Source organism: Calonectris borealis, chromosome 1 (assembly GCF_964195595.1).
Source record: "Calonectris borealis chromosome 1, bCalBor7.hap1.2, whole genome shotgun sequence".
NCBI classification, from domain to species: domain Eukaryota; kingdom Metazoa; phylum Chordata; class Aves; order Procellariiformes; family Procellariidae; genus Calonectris; species Calonectris borealis.
Window position 1 is genome coordinate 162,633,271 of NC_134312.1, and position 15,729 is coordinate 162,648,999.

Here is a 15,729-nt window from a genome sequence, read left to right on the forward strand (position 1 = left end):
TTCTCTCCTCTTTTTCAAGCGTGCTTATTCGTATCCAGAACTTGTGCCGTTCCATGGTGAAGGGGAATGGAAGAAGCAATGTTGAAGGAAGAAGGAGGAGAGGAAACGGGGAGCGGATATGCAGTGAATGAAGCAGAGGGTAAAGGAGAGGGCACGTGCAAGCAGCCAGTGTGCACAGGGCAGAAATTCAAGTCAATACGTACAAAGCTCTCTCGGTATCCAAACATCCCAAGTTTGGCAACTTCTGTGACTGTTAACTACCAGCAAGTCTTTTGACGATTCTGTCTTGCAGCTCCTCCTCAGGGCCAGATGGAGAGAAGGCTTTTTTTTGATCTTAAGGCCCCGGTGTATTTTGAGGGAGTCTACCAGGACACTAGAACGGAGTGTGGTTTCATTTGAGCATTAGCTCTCTTCCCATGCAAAGCTTTTACTATTTCTGCACCTGGTAACTGGAGCTGTTGGCACGTTCCTGTGTTTTTTCCTCCCTCCATCATTGTTTTGCCTGCTTATCTTTCACGCTTACATCTTTGTAACTTCCTGCTCTCTGTGCAGTAAAGTTCATCCACAAGCTGGCTCTTCTTCATCTTAAAATCATCTCTCAAGATACACCAGTATCATTGTAACCGCAGTATAACTATACACTGACAGTAGTTAAACATATGGGTGGAGAAACTCATTAATTCCCTGACCCCTTTGTTTTACTTAAAAAAAAAAAAAAAAAAAGAAAAGGCAAAAAGGCACACATCTTGTCCTGCAACTTTCTGTTCCAGCTTACTGCTACATCTTCCCTTTGCTCGTTGTTCCTTTTATAGTCAATTGTGTTGGTTTCTCTTAACTGACACAACAAACTCTTCAGGGCAGGGCATGCTGCTGGCTACGTGATGGTCCAGCATGCATCCTAGTGAGGCTCTGCCTCCTGCTTCAGATACATTAATCCTCTTTTGGGTGTTTCTGTCATGCAAATAACAAATGGCAGCATTCTCAGGAGTCCCTTGTTGCGGGCGGCACTCTTCTATTTTTGCCTGTTTATTTATTTAGGAGTTCATAGTGCTGGACAGCTGTAAATCAGAGCTTCACAGTGAAGTCTGTCTTTGAATTGAACAAAGACAAAATAGATTGTAAATTGTATTCACTTTTGCTTGAATGACTGTTCAGTGAAGCCATTTTTTCTCCTTGATGTGTGTGAATTTTTTTCTCTGTTTATGGAAGAGTGAAGAAATGTTGCTGTTAACATATTTGTGTTTATCGTTCCAAGTTTCTTTCTTATTATTTAAATGAAAAAATAGAAAATTAGAAGGCTATGTTAGATTTTGCTTTAATTTTAAGCGATGTATATGTAAGCATATGTTTTTAAAATAATTTAACCTGTAGCATTCAGGTGTCAAAAAATCTAGAGGGATGAATTTAAGGTATATTTCTACATCAACATTAAAGGTTCTTTGGTTTTGATTTATATACTACTAGTGTTTTAGTATGATCAGCAGCTACTTACTCCTCATTTGCAGCTACTTACTCCTAGAATGTTTTTCTTTTTTGTTTTTGAGGTGAAGTTTTCTAATAGTTGCCCAGTAGAGGGGGTACAGTAAAGTCATATGCAGTGCAATATAACTTTTCATAATGCTTAGCATTTAATCATTTAATTATTAAAATTTCTTTCTTTTACGGTAATGAATATAATATACAGTAGAGAAGAGGTCATATTTTGGTTTTTTCTTATTTGAATGTGTATTATACCCCACATTTCCATTTCAGTGTTGTTAATTACAGTTTAGGCTGTAAAGAAGTTTACATTATAGTGATATTTTTTTCCCCAGAAGCTGATGGCCCAGAGAAATGCATTGTCAGACTATATCTAGATTCCTTTGGACAGCACTCCTTGCTTGAAGAAAACACTTGGGATGTGGTTGCCTTCAGCTTTTCTGAGACAAAAGATTTTTGGTTGTTGCTCAGGCGAGATTTGCAAGTGGAATTCGGTGCCAATCGCAAAACCGAAGAGGAGGTGAAGTCATCCCTCCTTATACCCTACAGCCCGCTCCGCAGGAAAGGATACATTCCGTGCCCTAAATTAGGCCAAAAAAAAAAAAAGGGGGGGGGGCGGGATTTGAATCCAGCTGTATTCCCTCCCGTGCTGATTGCCGTAGCCTTCAGGCATGCGCTCGTTTGCCTTCTTCCAGTGCCATGCTTATTTACTGATTCATCCAAAGGGAGGGCAGCTTCATGAGCAGAGACTGAAGGAGGCCTACCGCAGAAGTGCCTCTAGTAGAGCAATTAACGCGCCGGCTGGAGAGATGGGCGGCCCACATTCAGCGCATGCTCCGTGACTGGTAAAAATAACACGTTCCCTTGCGTCTCTGCCCAACCTTCACCTCTCGTGTAAGTGTCCTGACCCCGGCGCTTGGCTGTACCTTTATAAACAGAACGGCAGCTTTCCCAATATCTTCTTCCTTTGTGGTTTCGTGAATGGTACCTAAGTTGTGAATCTAGTTGTTTCCAAATTTTCTGTGGCTTTGCTCTAACACGTGGATTAAAATGTCTTAAACTGAAGAAAAATTTCCTGGAGGGGGTGTCTTTTTTAACACACAGCAAATTTTCCAAGCAAACGCTTTGATTATTTGCACAGCAAGCTACAAAAGACACGGTTCTAATTATCTGATAGTTATACCAGAATTTCTCTTGAGTTCAGTCGTGATGACATTTCATGTGAGACAGGAGAAAAACCCACTGAAAATTACCCAGTGTCATCCATTGTGAATTCTGGATAGCCAAACGCGGGTCGTTGCAGTGACTTTTTTGTAGTATGAGTAGTTGAAAAGGAAAAGGTATTTCAGCAATCATTACATGGGTACATAATGAATGAACTTTAGAGAGAATCTCTCCTTTCCAAACAATTTACATTTTCCAGAAGAGGAGAGAAAGAAAAAGAAGCCGAAGCTAAAGAAAAATGAGTGATCGAACCAGAGGAACATGCCAAGCAGAAGACAAGGGTTTACGAAGTCAGGTGAAGGCATGAAATGGCTCTGCTGTTTGAGCTGCCCAAAGGCTTTATCCTCAAAATGGATGGGCTAGGTAGAGGCCAGCAGTCTTGGCTTGGCTTTCACAGCAACAGTCCGTATAGAATTTCTTTCCATGGTTTCAGAAAAGGAAGAAAATGGATGGACTACGTCAGAATCATTCTCTTCAGTGTGTGGGAGGGGATCTGAATATATATGATTGGTAAAATTTGGATAATATTTGTTTTCTGAATGGTAAGTGTATCAGCCAGATAGCAGTTTCAACTGAAGATTTCAGGAGACAAAAGCTTTATATTCAGTCATGTCCTACTTGCTTATTGTCATCTTAGACTGGAGTGATGATTGAGCCCTTCTTAACTTCAACGCCTAAAAAAAAAAGGAGGGAAGAAAAACATTAAAAAGAGGCAAATTAAGATTCTTATTCAGTGAATTATCTTTAGGAGATGGAATGGTAAAAAAATCAACAAATATGACCAGATTTGCAAGAGCTATGTGAGATTCCCCCCCCCCCCCAATATTTTCTGAAATACAGTATTTAAACCCTATTCTGAATCTAGTCTTGATAGTATAAACAGCACAGGAAAACTTCTTTCTGTTGTTGGAAAAACCTTACCAGAAAGGCGACATATATTTCCATTTTTGTTTTAATCCTTGTGTTGATGTATATTTATATATAACCCCCAAATCTGAAAGTAGCTATAAAAGCTGTTTTTCTCCTCTCATGTGAAAATTCCAGCAACAGAATACTCTTCAGATATTTCAGTCCATCCTGATTTGTAGTGTTCAGTTTAATTCATTGTAAGCCCCCCCCTCCAGCAAAACAACACTTGGGACATATTTTCAATCCAAAGTGGATTTATAGCAGAAAGGAGAACTAGACTACACAAATGCTCTTTCAGAAGTGGGTGTGTTTGTGGTTAAATAGTTTAGCAAATAATTAGATTTGTAATCTTGCTAGTAAAAAGCCAATATAGGACTGTATTTCGTATATACTCTTCCAGGTTTCTCTTAAAGTGATGCTTTGTATTGTGGTGAGAAGTTGAAGTAGGTAACTTTGCATCTGGAGTAGAAAAAGAGGGTGGTATAAATCAACAGAAAATTCTGTAGGTAGTGTACAACTTGACATCTTTTTAAAGGCCAGCTGATAGGAAGTTGCAAGTGGTTACCACTTTTTAATTATTTTTTTTTTCCCTTCAGGAAGGGGAAGGAGGCCAGTGTCAACTCTTCTGGTACCACCTCCTCTGTATAAATACTTTTTTTTTTTTTTTGGTTCAGTTGGACTGTGTGCCTTAAAAATATCTTGTTGCTGATGTTGTAGTATACAGCAGAAATTAAGTTGTGCTGTATTTTGGCAGTACATTAGAGTTGGTGGCTTGGTTTTATTTTTTCATTTGTTTCAGTATGTTTAAATGTAGATTTTATTCATTAAACTCAGGATAAATTCAAATAGCTCCAGTGAATAAAAATTAGTTTAAAAAGAAGCAGAAAAGATATCCAGAGCTTAACTTCTGGAATTGTTAGAACTTTGTTCTGGCAATCTTCATCACAGAATTACGTATGAAAGGTTTAATGTTACTCCAGGGATTAGAGGGGGTGGGGAGGGGGCTGGCAGGTGTCTGCTTATATTGTCATGCTAATTATAAAGCAGAGAGGTAGCTTTGTGCCCAGGTTATGGGATAAAACTTGTTTATATAGCCAGAAGTTTGTTCTTTTGAATGATTCCAATACTTTCTTTCACAATAAATTACAAAAGAAAAAAATCTGTGAATGTTAATTATTGGGGTAGGGCGTATCATTGCAGGGATCAATAATTTGAAAGTTGCTAATGAATATATTCTTTCAGATCTATCATGCTTTTGTAAAAGAGTTCATTTTGTTAGCAACTATAGTACAGCACCAAAGTTAAATTCTGTTTTGCAAATTCTGTTACAGCTGAAATTATAGCCAATTTGGTTAATTGGTAATGATATATAAATGAAAGGCAGTTACAATGCAAAAGGTATTTCGAGATTTCTCATGAAAGCAATTTGAGAAAGAAGGAAAGTTACACTTCCCCCGCCCCCATCAAGATTGGGGAATCAAGTTTTTCTTTGTGTGCTGCTGTTTTTAATGAAGACTTTATATATCCTTTCTGCATTGTATCGTAAGTGAGGAGATAGACTTTGGCTGTTGATAACTGATGTTAATACACATGCTTTTCTGAGCACACCCAGGAAAAAAGACAAATCAACTGTACCACATAATTTTGCAAAGGGATAAATCAACTTGCATGGAGCATTGACCTATTTTGATTTTCTACAAGCAGGGTAATTCTAATCAGTAGGTCATTAAATTACTGTGTCTTTCTAGTGGACCGGAAAGCTCAAGAAACAACTGTACAATTAGGATCAATGTATTCGTACTAGGTAATGTAGACGTCTCCATCAGCAGTAAAAATAGAAATTCATTTCCAAAGAAGCCTGTTTTCCATTCTTATCTTTGACATAGTTATCCTTCTTTCTTTAAATCCTACACTTAAATATAAGATCAAACACAGTGTTTGCATTTTCTTCTCGTTTCCTAACTGTTTTCCTGTTTGACAGCATTTGTGTAAAAAGTCCTTTTCAAGTAGTAAATTAATTTGGGTAGAAGGCATCCCACCTGAATTCATTACTTGCTGGCAGTTTAGATAAATGGATATTATGATCTCAGCATATTTTGGCCCAGCACCACTGTGCCCATTTGCAAATGTCTAAGAAAGTGATAATATTCCTGTCAGTTTCAGGCTGCTAAAGAAAAAAAATGGGGTAGAATTTCTTATTTATATTTATAGGATGCCTGTGGGGAAGACAGTAATGCTGTATATGGCAGTTTGTGTGCACATGTGGTGCTAAACATATATTAAAAAAAGATAACAGACCTATTGACGTTTCTTTGTAGAAATATGGAAGAAAAGCCAGAGTAGATCAGTAATTGACAGCTACGCAGGAGATGTATTTCCAGATTTCTTTCTGAAGAAATATTTCACAAACTTACAATTCCTTTCAAAGTCGGTAATCCATCTTTAATTATTTTGTTGATTTCATAGTTGTATTTTACAAGGTTGATGTAATGTCTGCTTCCTGCCAACATTTGATATGGACAATCCACTTTGTCGCTGCTTTGATGAAATGGAAGGCTGCTTGTAGTTGCAGTACTTTTTTTTTTTTTTTCCTTTTTCTTTTTTTCTTTTTTCGGCGTATGTGTGTCAACTGAGCACGGATGAAGACTTATCAGTCACTGAATGCCATAGCTTAACAGCAAGATATGTGGGGAGCTGTCAGTTTATACCACTGACAGAATGGGAAACACGTAGTTCAACGTAGTCAAATGGATGGGCGTTGAAACGTACCCGGTTCTGTGGAGCTGTTTCTTTTATTCCTGCCTTTGAGTATGCTTTTATTACCACATACACACTTCTGAGCGTTATTTTACTACCGTGAGTACGTTTAAAGTGACGTTGGTTTTACAAGCTGTAATTCGGACTGTTAAAGTACATGATTTCTCTCCTTAGGGTAAGTTAACACCTCTCCGTATACATAAAGCGTTGCAGCGCGTCTCCCCGGCACCGAGCGGGGCGGTGGCACGCGGCCGAGGTGGCCGCGCCGCGCCGGGCCTCCCGCCTGCGGCCGGTGCCCCCGCGCGCGGTGTCCGCAGAGCCCGGGGCGGGGGGGCTTCTCCTCCTCCCCCGGTAAAGCAGGCGGCGGTGAAGCGCGCGCGCGCGCTTTCGACTGTCTGACGTCGGTCCCTCCAAGCTAAAGTTGTCTTGGACTAGAAGAGCATCTCCGTGGCACGACTGCCTCCAAGCCAGTGTGCAGCCCCCGCTGGGGTTGCTGACGTTTAGTTATACATGTACGTATGACTAAGTACCTTCTTGAATCCATTCCTAGCGGTACACGTTGTTTTCAGACAGGTTTCTGCAAGTTTGCAGCGAGGACTGGGAGATAGTAGCGTTTAATTTGTTACTTTTTCTTCATGGAGGCTGGGCAGTGAGGGAATGTTCCCGGCTTCACTGTTGCAGAGTAGATAAAGAGATTTTGAATATTTTTTTCCCCTAGTAAATGCAGCGTACTTGTATGTGAAAATTGATATTTAGGCCAATTGCCACGGAGGAGTTTAGGTTACTGTGCAAAGCAGTATTTATTAATAACATCTGTGTATTGAAGTAAAGTGTGATGCAATTAAAATTCCCTGGGTTGAGGATTAGCCTGATCTCTGAGGGGAAAAAAATTCCAAGAGCATGCACCCGTGCACGCCCATGCACACACAAGTGGCAAAAGCTTTCTATCCTTAGAAGGGCCTTCTCTTAAAACCTTTTTCTTTTCCAAAGAGGCAAATCAGTGGACTAGAGAGGTAGCAACAAAGTATTTCTGCAATGTGTGCTGAAGCAAGTGGGTATAAAGGCTTTGTAAACTCTTTGCAAGGTATATAAAATCAATCTGCCCACTCTATTCTGTTATGCAGAAGTATTTCAGTGAATGCACTGGCCAACAAAGTATACTAGAAATGCCAAATACATTTAGAAATAATGTACTGCTGCTCTTAGGGTCCTTGATATTTGGAATTTAGGTTGCACAACATGGAATGCTATTGGTGGCATTTGGCTGTTCCAGTGGAGGATCCTAGTTTCTTGTTTAAAAAAAAAAATCCTTTTTCTTTTCTGGTGTTTACAACCTAAGTGTTGATTGAGTTTGGATTATATTTCTTTCATCGTGAAGTATGTATAAACATTTTAAATAGGTGTGGCACACTGTCAAGTGTTTTCATTATTTGGATGATAGGTTTGAACATCTATTCCAAAGTATCAGGAGGCACCTGCAGAAGCAAAGTGGGTATGTAGCACCTGAACACATTCTGATTCATGCAATTAAAGCAGTTTACAGAGTGAGGAAGAAAAGAATATCACATACTGAGGTTTGATGTCTTTTTCATGGAGAACAAAAGAGGTTTGATTCTTTCACTTCGAGTTTAGCCTAACTATTGTGTAGTGGAGTAGGTTTAATGAATCATTGTTTAACTTTGATACTGCCAAGTATTTGACCATTAAATAGTCTGAAATGTGTACATAGCACTTTGGTGACAGACCCTTATTTAACTGTGATTAATTGGCATTGAATAGTTATTTAATTACTTCGGAAGAAATCTAACAACAGTGTGTGTTCTGATTAAGTTATTTGATGTAAAAACAAACATAGAGCTGTTGAAGAGAGCACGTTCCCTTTTGCAGCTTGCTGCTGACGCCGCACACCACGTGGAAGCCTGAGAATGATTAAAACAGCAGATACTATTCACAAATTTGGATGCTGTTGTAACATTGGCATACTTAGTTCTTGATTTCTTAAAAGACTTTTTTGTTAGGGATTTCATGAAATTTCCTGTGCCTTACAAGTTTTAGATTTGGTATTTTCTTTTTGCTTTTGAAGCCGAGACTGAAACTCACCGGGATAAGTAAACGGTGCAAGTATTAAGTGAGCTTGAAAATTTTTGTAAACTGAAAATACTGGACTAGAACTAAGAATTATTGTCTCATGGCATGTATCTATATCACAGAATGATCACTTAAGGGATTTGGGTTTTTTGGAAGTATGAAGTATTGTGGGAAGGTGCTGTTGATAGTCTGTAAGTTTGGGAGAGAAGGATATTAGGAGTTTTAGAGAGAAAAATAATACTTCTTTTGGTGAGTTGTGCAGGTCCTGCCCTTTGTGAATAGCAGGTGCAACAGTTTCTTTAATCTGAAGAGCCATCCCCAGAAGTTAGGTCTGCAAATGCTGGTAGAAACTGTAGTCATAACTGTAAGCATTTTGAGTCCTGACTCAAAATGGCTAGTTTAACTTTCATATCTAGAATGTTTTCTCTTGCATGCTTAATAATGCATAAGCAAGCCACTGATTTACTGTGTTTCCAGTAAGTGGAAACAAGTTGTTTCTTCATACCTTGCGAAATAGACCTCATTTACTTGTAGACATCCTTATAAATGTAGCAATCGCTCTGGATGCAATATCATGATGGCTATGGGGCATTTTGCGGATATTTCCAAAGCATAGCACTTCTGCTTGGAGGTGCATTGCTCTCTCTGGCATATGGTGAGGGAACTTGCTTGCTTTAGTGGGTTACTGTAGCTTGCTTCTGCATAGGACATGCGGAATAAAATGCCAGTTCAGTTATATCGATATGAACACGATCTGAAATACATCTCCAGGCCTGTGTTTTCTCTTATACAGTCACTGGGGTAATATCATTGAAAATATCAGCAACAACAAAAATAGGGCTGAGGCTTGTGGCTTTGTTGCTTGCTTTTAGCAGTAGAAAAGCATTAATGGTCACTGGATTAATGTTACGAGAGGGAGATGTAGACCTCTTAGCAAGAAGCAAGGTATTTTCCTAGACTTCCTGACTTCGGGTGTCGTTTTCCAGAATTACTATGTGCAAACACTAAATAGACTGTAAAGGACTTTTTTCAATAACTTGAAAATTCAAAAAAAATGAAGTTCTGCTACCAGAGGTTTACCTGAACGTTTATTTGGGAAGCGGCTGATTCACGTCCTTACTGTTTAAATTGCTTTAATGGTATCAAGCGGACTGTAAAAGGTTCCAGTTTTCAAGGTTTCTCTTTTTCACATACCATTTCTTTTGCTCACTCGTATTTTAGTCCATGTCTAATTTTACAGAATTACTGTATTTACATTTTAAAGAGGATTAGGCAGATTAAAAGATGTTTTCATGTTTTACTGATAACGTCAGATTAATTTCCACTTTCCTAGTGGTAGCTCACAGCTCTGTCAAAACACAGTCTATAGAAACACTGTTATACTTAACAATTTAATAAAGTAATTGCCAAAAATGCAGTTTTGGCAATTAATTAGCAGCTTGCTTACCCATGGGAACTTGAATAGTTGGTGGTTAGTGGATATGTGGAAGAGACAGTAAGACCAGAGGACCTGAGGCCAGCTCAAGTGAGCTAAGTTGTCTTCATGACTGAGTTCCTCAAAGAACTTGACTGGAAGAGATGTTACTTTGGAGGAGAACATTGTGCCATAGTCGCTCTTGGTGTGCAGGATGAAGGCAAGTATTCTGCAGCTCTCATTTATATCTATGCCGGCTTGTTATCCCCAAAAGCTCCAGAACAGATCTGTATTGTGCTCGCAGCCTAAAGCTCTCCTTGTCGCAACACTGAAACTTTCTCAGAAAATGGCTGGAGATTGTCACAGCCTCCAAATAATTGCCGAAAAAACCGAAAACCCAGACTCAAAATCTGCAAAATTTCTTCTTGAGCAACTTTAATGGGTCATTGTTCAATAGAAATGAGAACTGAACTCCGAGATGCTGTTGGAACTGAAACTAAATCGCTTTCGACAGCAAGCATTTTGTAATGGCTTCTCTGCACTAGCCCTTAAGGCTTCATCCTTACCATACAAAATGAGAGTAAGCACAGTGCTTTTTGCAGGAACAAGTCTGGATGTGCTCTTCCACTTGTGGGATGAGGGAGATCGTGAAGGCATTGCTTGATTCCTGGAGGTGCCGGCATTGACCTGACCTGCGCTATGGCCATGGAGAGTAGCCAGCCTGAGCGACCCTGCTGCCTCCCGGCAGCGTCGCGTGGGATGGCCTTTGCGCAGTAGCTTCTTATATCAGTCTGAAACCACTACAAATAAAACTTATTTGGGGTTAAGAGACAAAGGGTGATTCTAAGGCTGAATTAAGGTGGGGTTTGCAGTTAAGGTGGGGTTTGCTCGCTATGGGAGTAATCTTTTGCCCTTGCGTACAGCTTGTCATCGGTGGGTCTCACAGTGTTTCACGGAGGGGCTTGGTACTGTCATCTCTCCTTGCTCTGCTCTTCACTCTAAAATAAAGTGAAGTCACTCAGGAGGCAAGTGGCAAAGCTGGGAACAGATTGCTAATAGCCTGAGCCCAATCCATTATGCCATCTTGTTTCCCTCATCTGCCCCTCCTGGACAGGCCGCTAAGGAAAGCCCTGTCAGAAGGAAGCATTTAACCTCTTTGAATGATTTTCTTCTTTAAGTGAAGTCTTGGTTCATTTGAAAATAACCTAGAATGTGATATTTAGGGATATTAAGAAGTCTTAGCTGCAGCACGCATGCAGTATGTGCTAGATCACTCTTTCATGGCCAGTCTCCGTGTAAGGAAATCACAGGAAAAGGAAACCTTAAAAAAAATTGCCTTGGAGTTCCTTCTGATGTATCTACCCCAACATGAAATAAGTGAAAGGGAACATCCCCAACTGCCATTCCCAGTAGAAACAGATGAAAGAGATTTTGCTGAGTTTTGTGCTGCTATATATCCTTCCTCTCTGTGTGCAAAGCCTAAAAATAGGATGAATTCTACTGTTGTCTGCCTTAAGTAACTGCCTTTGGTAGTAAAGTACTGCAGAACAAGCTGTTCGCCACCAGTATCTCTCTGGGAGTCGTGTCCCAGGCCTGAGGAGAGGATGCTTTGCGTATTGCTTGGTGTGGAGCAAAAATTCCCTTAAAAAGAGAAATCAACGTTGTGCAACAAAATTCGTAATTCCGAGACAGCTGTGAACAGAAAACTAGAATGCTGGTTGCTACAGAAGTTACTTCAGTATCTCTTATCTCTGAATTACGTCTCCAACGCACTCCATGGAAACTTTAAACTTAACTACTTTCAGTTTAATGAGCTCCTTTGAAAAGAGAAAAAAAAAAGTCTTTTGTTGCCAATGCAGTGAATGTGTTTGTACCAGTTAGAAGGAATAATTGAATCAAGATATATGTAGATAAAAAAGCAATGTGAATGCATGTACAGGCATTACACACCTTAGAAAAGGCCAGATTCCCATCCTTAGCTTAGTTTATTTCCTGGTGAGTAGATATATCGATTAATAGAGAAAGATACTAATCCACTTATGGGTGGCAGCGTTGTGACTTTAATTATTAAAGAACTCTTGCTATAACTGATTTTTTCACTCAAGTAGAACTTGGGAAAATAGAGAAGTGTAAATGCTTCACTGACAGCAGATTAAAAATTGTTTTATTAGCTTTAATAAAGATCAGTACTGTCGAGGTTTTGAATAAGTATAACTGTAAGGCTGCATGAATGCAAATCTATCCCAAATTTCGTTTCAGAAATGCCTGCAGTTTGAATCCACGTATAATGGTGGAGGGGTGGGAACAAAAATGTTGAACACGATCGACTATGATAGTTAGATCGACTATGATCTATCCGGGACATGCATGCACTAGTGAGTTTCAGTCAAGGATAGGAGCAGATTCTGGCTGATGTTACTTGGTGAAACTTGCATTAAGTTGTCTGAACTGTAAACCTTGACCTGCACATGTTGAGCATATAAAGCATGTGTGTTTCACCTGTTAAATTCTATTGAACTATTGTCTTCAAAGCCCATTTTAATTTTTTACTAGCAGTTTAAGTAAAGATTTTATATTTGGGTGAAAAGCATTTGTAAAAAAGTATTATTCTTCAAAATATATTGCAGTGGTTGTAAAAGATTCCCTTCATGGTAGTTTCAAAAAGTGTCTTTTTATCTTTAGATTCCAGCTGTTCCCTTTCTACTGTTACTAAAATGGTAAAATATGGTGTGTTTAAGATATTTTGATCTTTCAAGGAATTATATTTACTTTCTTTTTCTTCTCGAACCCTGTTTCTATAGGAAGAATCTTAAATCGTTTCTCCAAAGATATTGGCCACCTGGATGACTTGCTTCCATTGACGTTTTTGGACTTCGTGCAGGTAATTCAGTTGCTACTGTCAAAGACTTCTGCACTGCATTCTGAATTTAGATTCCTGTATGCTTTGGTGAAGATCAGCTATTTGTCACAGATGTAGCTGAGTTGAATGAAAGTGCTTGTTTGTGAGAGAAAGGTGCGGTTGAAATCTAATGTGTCAGTAAAAAGCTAACATGAGTAATAACTGGCAGGTAGGAGTGGCTATACACAGCTTGCTATTATGTCAAGATTTCAGTTCATAGTAGCTACATGCTTGGTAAATTGCTCCTGATTTGCCTCCAAGCAATCTGGCAAGCTTATTGCTGTTATAAGAAATATGTCCATAGTAAAGAAACAATCAACTCACATGAAAAGATAGCACAGATTAACCTAATTACGTGTCTACTTCCACAAAGAATCAAATGCTTACCACACCATTTTGGATTAAAATAGGTGTGGCTATTTACAAAGAAAAGATTAGTAGTAATAGGGTGAATATAATAGTCTTAATAGGAACAAGTGAAATAAGTTGTTGCAGACAAGAAAGATGGACAAAGCACTGAGATTTTTATGATGATGAAAGGAGAAAGGATTATGTATGACATCAAGGTAATTTTTCTGTTGCAGTTGCTATTAATCCTCCTTGTAAAAAAACGCAGAAGGGTAAAGCTGCAAAAAAATGGATCAAACTATATCAAAATAACATGAATCACAGAATACACAGAATCGTGGAGGCTACAGAAAGAAATGACTTGGTGGATCATCTGGATCCACATAGTGGATCAGACCTGTCATGCTCAAGTCAGAAATGTTTCTTAAGGTGCTATTGCTAACTTTGCTTCGTTTCTTAGAGATAGCTTATACAGGATCTAAACCTTGTTTTGACTTCTTTAAAAATAAACCAAAGACATTTCAGGTTGAGCAGTTTAATCATGTTGTTAATGCTGAACTCTTGAAAATAGAAAAAAAAAAATTATTCCAAGGAGTTAGTAAAAACACTTGTTAAGATAAAGTCTTTTTCCTAGTTTAATGACGATGTTAAAGTTGAGGTGTATGTTTGTTTTTCAAAGCATTACAGTGCCACGTGTCATTTTGGGGAAGAAAGGAAGATGATGTATTTTACCTCTCAATTAAAGCAATTGAGTTTTTTGTGAGTTAGGGAGTTGCTTATAGTGAATATTAAGATTTTGAATTCATGGGCTTTTAAGGCCCTGACAAATTCTTTCCTGAAAGTGCAATATAAACATCTTTCTGTAATATACTACTCACTTTCTACTGTTTATACCTACTCCAAATTTTATTCAGTCTCATTAACTGTCGTATTAGACAGAATATCTTACTTTATTTCAGCTCTCTTGGGGCAATACATATGTGCCTTTCTTTTTGGCTGGAAGCTCAGACTGTCCTGCAATCCTTATCATCTCCTCTTAGCATAGAATTTACATCCACAGAGTCAAACCCGTCTCTTTTGCATGGTGCTCCTTGGCCGTTAGACTGAGCAATGCAGAGGGGTTTGTATTTGCATAGGTTTGTCCCCTTTACAGCAGACTGCACTGTGTATGTTCATACTATATACTACTCACGGCTAGAGCATCCTCTGGGTCCTGTGGTCCTGAGATAAAATGATTAACCCTTTTCCTTAGTTCCATGCATTTACAATAATGTGGGAGCTGTGTTGCAGCCCACTTGCATGGTGTTTTTATAGCAAGAAACTGAGTGGGTGTTTTGCATGCCCCGGCATGTGGTTTAAAGGCATGTGGGGTTGTCTGAGGATGCAAAATTTGCTGGGAAAATGTTGGAGAAGTCTGCGTAAGCAGAGGGAGCCAAAATTGGTGCGGTCTTGTCCATACTTCCTTTTGGGAGCGGACCCTGAAGCAAACTGTCTTTTTTTCTGAGGGAACCAACCGGTTTGCTCCAAAAAAGACTAAGAAAGGAGGTAACCTCTATGCATGGCACATACCAAGGACCAAATCATCTACTAGTGAATGGAAAACCTAGTTATTTGGCTAGTGTAGATACTGGCAGTATATGCTTACCAAAACTTAACTGGTCTGGGATGAAAGAATGAAGGCTGTTGCTCTAGATGTGATTGTTTTCTTCTTTCAAGCTCCCACTGTAAACCACATTTTGTAAACATTTCCCCTCATTGATTACTTTCTGCATTTCTTTTAAATTGGCTATTGAATAATTTGTCAAATTCTGGAGCTTGTATTTTAAGTGACAAGTCTTCCTTTTCAAAAAAATGAAGTAGATGTTACATGTCCAGTACACTATTAAAATGATACTATGTTTCAAAGCTTGTCTGTTCTATTTGGCATCAGAAAAGAAAATTTAGGAACTTACTGTTGATTAATAATGCGCTGCTATCCATAAGACAAAAGCACTTCCTTCTTGGTAGGTTTTCTAAAACTTACTATTCTTGATCAGCAGGCTTGTTGGTTAGTGGATGCCTTTTGAAATTGAATAGCAAAGAGATGATATTTATTTCTGAAGAAGCACAGATCTTTACAAAGGATAACTGTTATCAATTATGATAGAGATCTTTTGTCACTTGTTTTGTTTGCAGGTGTCTTTTATAAGACTTCCTATAATCCCTTCAGGAAGAAATATTTTCTGCTTTCTAAAAACAGTATTAGCTAAATATAAAAGCTCTGATCCCAGCCATTGTTGTTGATTCTTTGAGAGACATTTCCCAACATTCATTGTTTAAATGGTTGTCAGGAAGAATCAAGTGAAACTTAATAAACAATGCAGTAACTGGTTCATCTTACTTTGTGTGTAGGGGCTTTTCTTGAGCAGATTTGCATTGAAGAAGTGGTCCTTTTTCTGAGTTATTGCTAGGATCACTGTGAAGCGTTCCACCCTTTTACTATATTGGCAAGTGAGTGTGTAATTTCTGCACAAATAAACACAATGTGATTGGACACCCAAAAACTACAATATGAGCCCATTTAAATACCTGTAAATAAATAATTAAAATCTACTAGTATCAAGAATTTTGT

The 15,729-nt window shown here is 38.7% G+C and overlaps 1 protein-coding gene across 2 annotated transcripts in view; it reads left to right on the top strand.

The window, feature by feature from the left end:
• ABCC4 (ATP binding cassette subfamily C member 4 (PEL blood group)) overlaps nucleotides 1–15,729 on the top strand; it is a 157,880-nt gene that overhangs the window by 74,098 nt on the left and 68,053 nt on the right. For both annotated transcript variants that reach the window (XM_075138376.1, XM_075138387.1), the window contains one exon: nucleotides 12,673–12,752. In XM_075138376.1, the coding sequence (XP_074994477.1) occupies nucleotides 12,673–12,752 (80 nt within the window). The remainder of the gene's footprint in view (nucleotides 1–12,672; nucleotides 12,753–15,729) is intronic.